The 7,753-nt window shown below is 44.6% G+C and overlaps 1 protein-coding gene across 1 annotated transcript in view; it reads right to left on the minus strand.

Annotated features, from left to right (window-relative positions):
- The window catches only part of skila (SKI-like proto-oncogene a), a 28,787-nt gene extending 26,605 nt beyond the window's left edge, over positions 1-2,182 (minus strand). Inside the window, exon 1 of the mRNA XM_026313760.1 lies at positions 909-2,182. Coding sequence (XP_026169545.1) covers positions 909-2,030 — 1,122 coding nt within the window. The 5' untranslated portion in view covers positions 2,031-2,182. The remainder of the gene's footprint in view (positions 1-908) is intronic.
- Between the last annotated feature and the right edge of the window lie 5,571 nt (positions 2,183-7,753).

Below are 7,753 nucleotides of genomic sequence, written 5' to 3' on the forward strand. Positions count from 1 at the left end.
CTCATTCATTGCTGACTTTCCAATAAGCGTGCTGCCCTTGTGCTTTGGATATTGCATTGACTTGACCTTTAACACAGCAAGAATAACCTAAAATTGGCAAACATCAAAAGACTCAGTGCATACTGGCTTTCACTTGTAATTACCAGTAATGCAATGAAACATTTTACTTTCATATTTGCCTGGAGTTAAAAGGATCACTAATGATGTCTATGTTCCAACCTTGGAAATGTGACTTGTATTATTACATCAAGATATTTTCTTATTTCAGGAAGCCCCTGTATTTTGTCCAAGTTGCTAGGCAACACATAACAGTATATATAACAAAATCTCTAACAGATGGAATATAATTTCTGACCAGACAAGTTCCTTCAGTTTTGGTTTGCATCAGATTCAGTCTCTATTTTCTCAAATTGTGTAGGAATATGCAAAACGTTATTCCTGTTTTTTATTTTTTAAACAGGTAAATAAATAACATGTAACTGCTGGCATATAATTCAGGAGTGTGTTCTTGAGCATTTAGACACATATATTGGCCTTTTGTTCAGTGACATTCCCACTGACCTCCAGGTCACCAGAGGGGACAAATTATGCACTTCCCCTTCCTTCAGCCGTGACCAGCTGGCCTAACTTGTCTGAGTAGACCTGGCCAGGCAGATGCCGCCACCTGTCTCAGACTCCATCAAACATATTAGGTCAGTGCTGGTGTAATAAAACACCAGCCCTAGGGCAGGCTGATCAAAACTGCTGAACACACAGTAAAATGGGACTGGGCCATTACAGAGGAAAAGGAGGGTCAAGTAGCCAGCCAGTGGGAAATAACCTAATAAGCTTTCTTAGCAGAGTGATGATGAATTGCATGCAAACAAACAAACATCACAAATACAGGTATCATTTAGAAGTGCACTTACTTTGTCTAGAGACCTCTTGGGCTGGTAATGAAACTTCTCTTTGACCTCGTTGAGGAGCTGTTTAAGCTTGGGCTCTTCAGGTGTGCCCTGGTACTTCCTGGCAAGCTGCAGGTAGCAGGGCCACTTAGCTGAATCAAAGCCCCAGTGGCAGGTCCTCTTGTCAGGTGACTTGTGTGAATGCATGACAAACTTCTGTGGTGAAAACAGCAATTGACACTCAACACACTGAATGCAGGGTGCCTCAGGCTGGGTGTAGAACTGGGGCACAAAGAGGCCCTGGCACTTCCCCAGACACTGGTGCTCCACCTGGAAGCTGGCTTCACTCTCCTTCAGCAGGCCCTGGGCCGACAGCTTACCGCTGGGGTCAGCAGGCAAGGCTGCCCCAGGACGCAGCAGAGCGTTGCACAACCTTTGTGCATCTGTGAGTGTAATGAGGCCACAGGAAGGTGCGTTGAATGGCAGAATGCCCAGCACCTTGAGGATGTGCAGCTGCTCGGCATCACAACGTGAACAGTAGACGTAGAGCTCGTCACACACCGTGTTGATCTGCTGCAGCGAGAAGTCGCGGAGCACAGAATTGAGCACCTGGGGGAGGCAGAGCCGCTTCTCTCCCCCAACAACAAAGCAGGAGATGGACTCTCCTTCCAGCAACGAATGGGTTAGTTCAGTGGAGCTGTCACAGGGAACCAGCAGAGGGCCTCCTCCCAGAACAGGAGGGGAGGGCATGGGGGGCATGCCTGCTGAGGAATGCTCGTGGCCGGTGCGAGCTGAGAAGGCAGCAGGTCCCCCTAGGGAGCTCTGGCTGCTGAGGGTGAACTGGGCCAATGTGTGTTTGAGCCCAGGGCTCAGGTCCAGGGCTTTAGCACAGCCCACCACATGTGGGTCAGCTCGGCCCTCACTATCCATGTCCGAGTCAGGGTGCATATCCTCGGGCTGCTCCCTCTTCACCTTGGGAGTTTTTGGGAGGGAATCCAAGGTGCGCCGCTTCAGGTTGATCTCTGCCATTACTCTCTTTTTGATGGGTGCATCTTCCAGTCGCTCCCTGTACAGCCGTTTCATGTTGCCCTTGAATGAGGTCAAGTCTTTGAAAGGGGTTTTCAAACTGGTCTGAGTGCTGGCCATGTCTAAGCACTGGGTTATTGATGTTTCTGCTGTTTCTGAGTTCTGTATTCCTGAGGCTTTTTTCTTCCCTAGGTCTTTTCAAATGGCACAAATCTTCTGGTAGTTAGACACATGCATGATGGTGACTGAAGTTTTCTTATGTTCTGATCCACCTCCTGAGCATTAAAAAACAAAAAAACAGGAATTTAGAGCCGGACAAAACCCATCAGTCACTACCCAAGCTAATCAATGCCTTTCCTGTAAAGGAATACACAAACTGAAAATAATCTAATTAAAAAATCTTGTGAAGCATGAAATATACCCAAGGAGTTTAAATGTTTTATGACTGCTGACCCCACTGGGGGCTGAACAGGTCAATGGCTGTTTGCATGGACCACTACACCAAATGGCCATTACCATACTTCACACAAACAAGGCTTTTTCAGTCCTTGTAATTGAACCCCAGGGGAAATTTGCATCAAGGTTTTGAAACAAACTTTCTAGCACAAAGTGAGAATTTCAACAAGCAAAACCAGTTGACCAGACATGACAGCCCAAACCCCCCATCACCCTGCCCCTCTCCCTTTACATTGTTAATGTAAGGCTGATGCACAATGGTCAAAAACATTTCGCTTTGCAAATGAAAGTGCCCTTCCCAAACATATTGTGAGTTCCCCTAGGTCCGCTTACCCCACGCTGACCCCATCAACTCCATGAAAAACAATTGATAAAAGCGGTAACAGCAGTCGTCCCCTCTCTCAGGCCTTTCACAGCTTGATATGCAGCAGCGTGGAAAGCGACGTTTCCCCCTTTTTTACTCTCAGCCTTTACAGCGCAATTACTAAACCGAGAGTCTTAGATAAACAACTTGGTATCCTCAATTTAAAACTATGGCTACTGCTGCAATATGACACCAAGAGAGGGCAGATTCAGCGCACACCAGGGTGAAAATGCAAAAGATGTGAAATGAATCGGATTTAGAATTGACATTGAATTGAAACAAACAAACAAAAAAAAGCACATTGGGTTATTTGTCCGGTTCAGAAAAATCCAACATCCAATCCAGTGACTGACCGTGAAAACCTCAAGCTCGACTCCGACACGGGCTGATGTTTGTGGCGTTTTAATAGCAAATATCACCACGGTGGGCCGATTAAAAGACACTGTAAATTCAGATCGGTCACCAGTACATGTAGAGGGTTAAGACGAGGCAGCTTCGGGGTTTTAAAGGACTCGGACCGCGCAGATCAGTTTATTTTTTATGCAAAACGAAACGTCGCATTGCTTCAGATAGCAGCGCACTGCTATTTCTTCTAAATCAGACATTAATTGCTATCAGACATGTTTCTTAATGTCACCCCTCCACTTCTGATACCCTCTTTGCTGCAAGGACGCCGCGTATAAACCCCCCTCCTCCTCTCCAGTCTGCAAACTGTACCTCGCTTCCTCTGCTGGCTCGCCGCGGAGGCTCTGGTATGCAGACAGCGCTGATAATGACATTCACTGTCTGCTCCAGAGTCTGGTCTGGGAAGGGACTGCGGTCGAGCACACGCCGATTTGGTGCGGGTACGCTGGGGTTTTACAACCGCAGCTGGCCCCGTATGTCAAACACACACGTACACACACACATACATACATACATACATACAGGCTGTTTGTCCGAGAAACCCAAACGGACATTTAGTTTTACGCATTTATGTGTGACCTTATTTTTAAGCGTAAATACACACAAACGTGAAGTGGAGGCGCTTAAAGATGCGCATTAGTGTGGAAATTAGAAACAGACAACTTGGCCGTTTTCTGCGCTAAGGTTAGCTAGTTTAGCCACACGGGTAGAGTCGGCTATACAGCAGTCTAACCCACATAGGGGGTTACCGAGCAGGCTATCCCAGCTCCCAGGGTCTTGCGTCGAAGTCTACCCCCATCAGAGAGTGTTTTCTCCCCCGTTAAAACACTTCACGCAGCGCCCCTTCCGTGGTTGGAGCTGGGGCTTAGGGTAACGTCAGGTTTGCGTAGCGGACATAAGTGACCGGGGTTCGGGTAAGATTGTGGGTTAATCATCCCAAACGACGACTGGTTCGATGGGGGGGAGCAGACTTCGACACAACGCTGGTTCACCTCAGCAGTGGGACCGATAACAAAACGGTGACTTGTCTTGGCTCACCCAGCGATAAACAGCCGCGTCCGCTGCGAAGGAGAAGGGTGACCCAGTGCTCTGTAGTTACCGGCAGCCGAGCCCGGCACCGTGACCCATAAAACAGGGTAACCGAGCGGACCGAAGACGCTAACGTTACGGCAGGCTAAGCCCAGAGAGAGAGCCATGAAGCAGGCAGCAGCAGGTTAGCTTGGCCCCTCTCCTCGTCCGTCGGCTAAGACCGAACAATTACAACTCAAACGTTAACGAGACCCGCCATAACAAATAAACACATTTAAAACCACCAGGTTCATTTAGAAGCTGCGTCTTTTTTCCCCCAACACTTGCCTGGACGTCGTGTCTGTGTCGTCCTCACGCGCCTCGGGTCTTCTCTACACTGGAAAAGCCTGGCGGACCGTCAACAAGACGCAGCCAGAGGCTCCACTACGGCCCCGTAACGTCACGCTGCACACGGGCTGAGAGGCGGAGACGTCACCCGACTGACGGAAACTATGCGGGGGTGTCTCTCGTCTGCAGCGACGGCTGCTGTTATGACACTTGGTCTAACAGCATGAGCCGATTCTCACTGGTATTATCACGTATGTTTCTCTGTCATACGGGACTTTACATCGGGGCACGTCGTTGTTTTGGTGCCCTGGTGGTGTGCGCCACTTTGACTCGTGGTAAATGGGCGGATGAACCTCCTGGGGGGCTCTGGGGCAAACATTTGTAGTTGGTCCCCCTTTGACCAACCAACCAGTATCATTTTTAATAATTTTCAAAAACAAAAATGACAAAAAAAATTCTCCTAAATGCGAATATTTGTTAGTTTCAACTCATTATCTGTGTATTTTTCACTGGTGCTCAAACAACAACATCTGTTCAAATATGCTAACTTGGGGTTCAGGGAATAATAAAGGGCCTTTTCACTATTCTTACACTGAATAATCAACTGTCAGATGTTTTCATAAAAACTTATGAAAACTTATTTATTCCATCCTCACTGCCCTCTTTTATCTTGCCCAAGTGTTTTGTGTATTAAATACACAAAAAGAAACCAAACAATTAAGGTCTTAAAACTGGATCATGTAGGCCAGTTTTTTTTTTTTTTATTTGACACTGGCGTGAACTGACATGGCAGTTCCTTTGTCTATCTCACTGGCTTTCCATCAAGTTAGAGAAAACGAGTGGTTAAGAGAGGACAAACTCACGGGGCAAAAGGATGGTTTCATCTCCCACTGCACCCCTCCCCCTGTTGTTTTATGGACCTATCCTCTGCAAAAGGTCAGGAGGTTATTCAGCCGTTCCATTGTGCCTTTGGTGATGATGGGAGTTCATAAAATCTGAGTGTGAGATGGTTAGGAAAGATTTTTTTTATTATACATAATATTTTTTCATTAGGAGGTTGAATTCCCTTAGCAACATCTACTCTGAATCTGAACCCACAACATCATCTATTACAAGTCTGAAATCTCAATCTTTAAAGGTCATCGTGCTCTGTCTACATATGCTGGGTTTTTTTTTTTTTTCAGCTGGAGTACACCCTGACTGAGTGACTGACCCACAGTCTGATGTCACCCGTCTGTGAAAGAGGAGAGCTTTGATAAGGCTTTGATAAACACCACCGTTGGCTGTTTCACCGCATCATCTCTCTGGCTCACTCTCCGACAGCAAGGTCAGCAGTTGTATTATGAGAGCAGATGTGCGTACACCCTGTCCAGACCCAGAGAACAACAAGAGGCACATTGATTTTCCTGTAATAACATCACTGTGTGTACTGTGGGGAGTAAATTAATCTCATATGTGCAATAATGTGACCTGCACTGATTGCTCATTAGGGGTATGAAGCAAAAAAATGAAGGATGAGGTAGAGTAGATGGTGGTAAGGGGATGGGGGGTTTGTTGGTATTCACAGACTGAGTAACAGACTAGCACAATGATAAGCTTCTCCATTAGCCGACAGTCTGTCTAACCATTATTGGACTTAGTACTAAGTGCACCCCGGGGGCAGACACTTCATAGTCGTTTCAATACATCCTGTCTGGAATCAATGTGGGATATTGAAATATGTCCTGAGTTGTTGCTCATTGTGATTTGGGGTAATCATGCTTGCTGAAGTGGTGGTCCGAGGTCACACACCTACACAACAGATTCTGAGGTGTCAGACGGTTTCGGGTGCACCATCAGCAAATTTTCTGCTCTCTGATGTGTATCAGCAGGTTGCAGCAGTTTTCATTTTGCAGCCACATTACAATTATGTTTTGTATATCCAGTAAGTTATTATATTATATTGTTTTGTTGCTTATTTCAAAGGGTAATCATTACTTGGCCCTTATGATCCAACTGTGTATAAACACGAGGAAGGCAAAATAAAGGAAATTGTGTAAATTCTGATGTAATCACAGTTACAAGCACTGCTTTAAAGGTATATCACATTGAATTGCAATGACTGCGTTTACGTACTAGTACCCTGGTTATTATTGGGGTTTTCCAAATATCTCATTGCTCATTGTCCTGGTTTTGAGAAACATGATTATGTAATCAGCAAACAACCTACTCCATTTTTGTAAAAACAATTAAAATAAACTAGTATATACAGATTTTAACCACTGGTATATTTAATTCACTTTTTTAATTCAAAGTTTGTATATTTTTACATAAGTATCATTTTGAATGCAGGGTCTTTACTTGTAATGGAGCATTTTTACATTATTGTTTTGGTTGTAATAATAATACTTCTCCCACTGCTGACGCACAGGTTTGACTTTTAATTATTAGTTCCTGACATGAGATCTTCCTCCTATAAATCTGGCTGGATTAAATTCCATATTGTATCTCTCTCATTTTAATAACTTTATTATACCACGGATCCTCCATTATTCTACTTGTAAGTACATTCAGCATGAAGGTATTTCTGAAGTGGTGGTCATGCAGATCAACTCAAGTGTCTCTTAATCAAACATATTATTATTCAAAGTGCCACCATTACAATATTACTATTGAAGTAGCACAGAGCAATTTGTCGCTACCTTCTGAGGGTGAAACAAGCAAATTCATTTCCTGATCCTAGAAATCACTCACAATCACAACATGCAGACTGTGCCAAGTAGTGTTAGTAGTGTAGTAGTTTTTTTTTACTAAGGGATTCCATTGGCACCAAGTAGGATTCTGCATTTGCTTAATTAATCCCTTCAGGAATGAAATAAAACAGAACATAAGAGCAATTAACATACAATGTTTTCTGAGATCCTCCTCTGTTTTAAATCATTAATTATATCAGGTTACCCTTCCCTCTGCTTTCTGCAGGGTGATGTGGAGCCACGGCGCCGTTTCTCCACTGCAGGTAGCACAGGAACAATGTTAAACATTGCATCACGTGAATACAGAAGTAGTTTTCAATTTATTTGTATAGCGCCAAATCACAATAAAATCATCTCAAGGCACTTTACATGGAAACCCCACAAATCCCATATGAGCAAGCATTTGGTGACTGTGAAGAGGAAAAAGTCTCAACACAGCCATTCATCCTCATCCTGTGTGTACCAAAGCTGTATTTGTATTTGCTGTGTTGGTAATTTTCCTTGAAATTTGAGATAATATACATAACTAA

The sequence above is a fragment of the Mastacembelus armatus genome, chromosome 17 (genome assembly GCF_900324485.2).
Source record: "Mastacembelus armatus chromosome 17, fMasArm1.2, whole genome shotgun sequence".
NCBI lineage: Eukaryota > Metazoa > Chordata > Actinopteri > Synbranchiformes > Mastacembelidae > Mastacembelus > Mastacembelus armatus.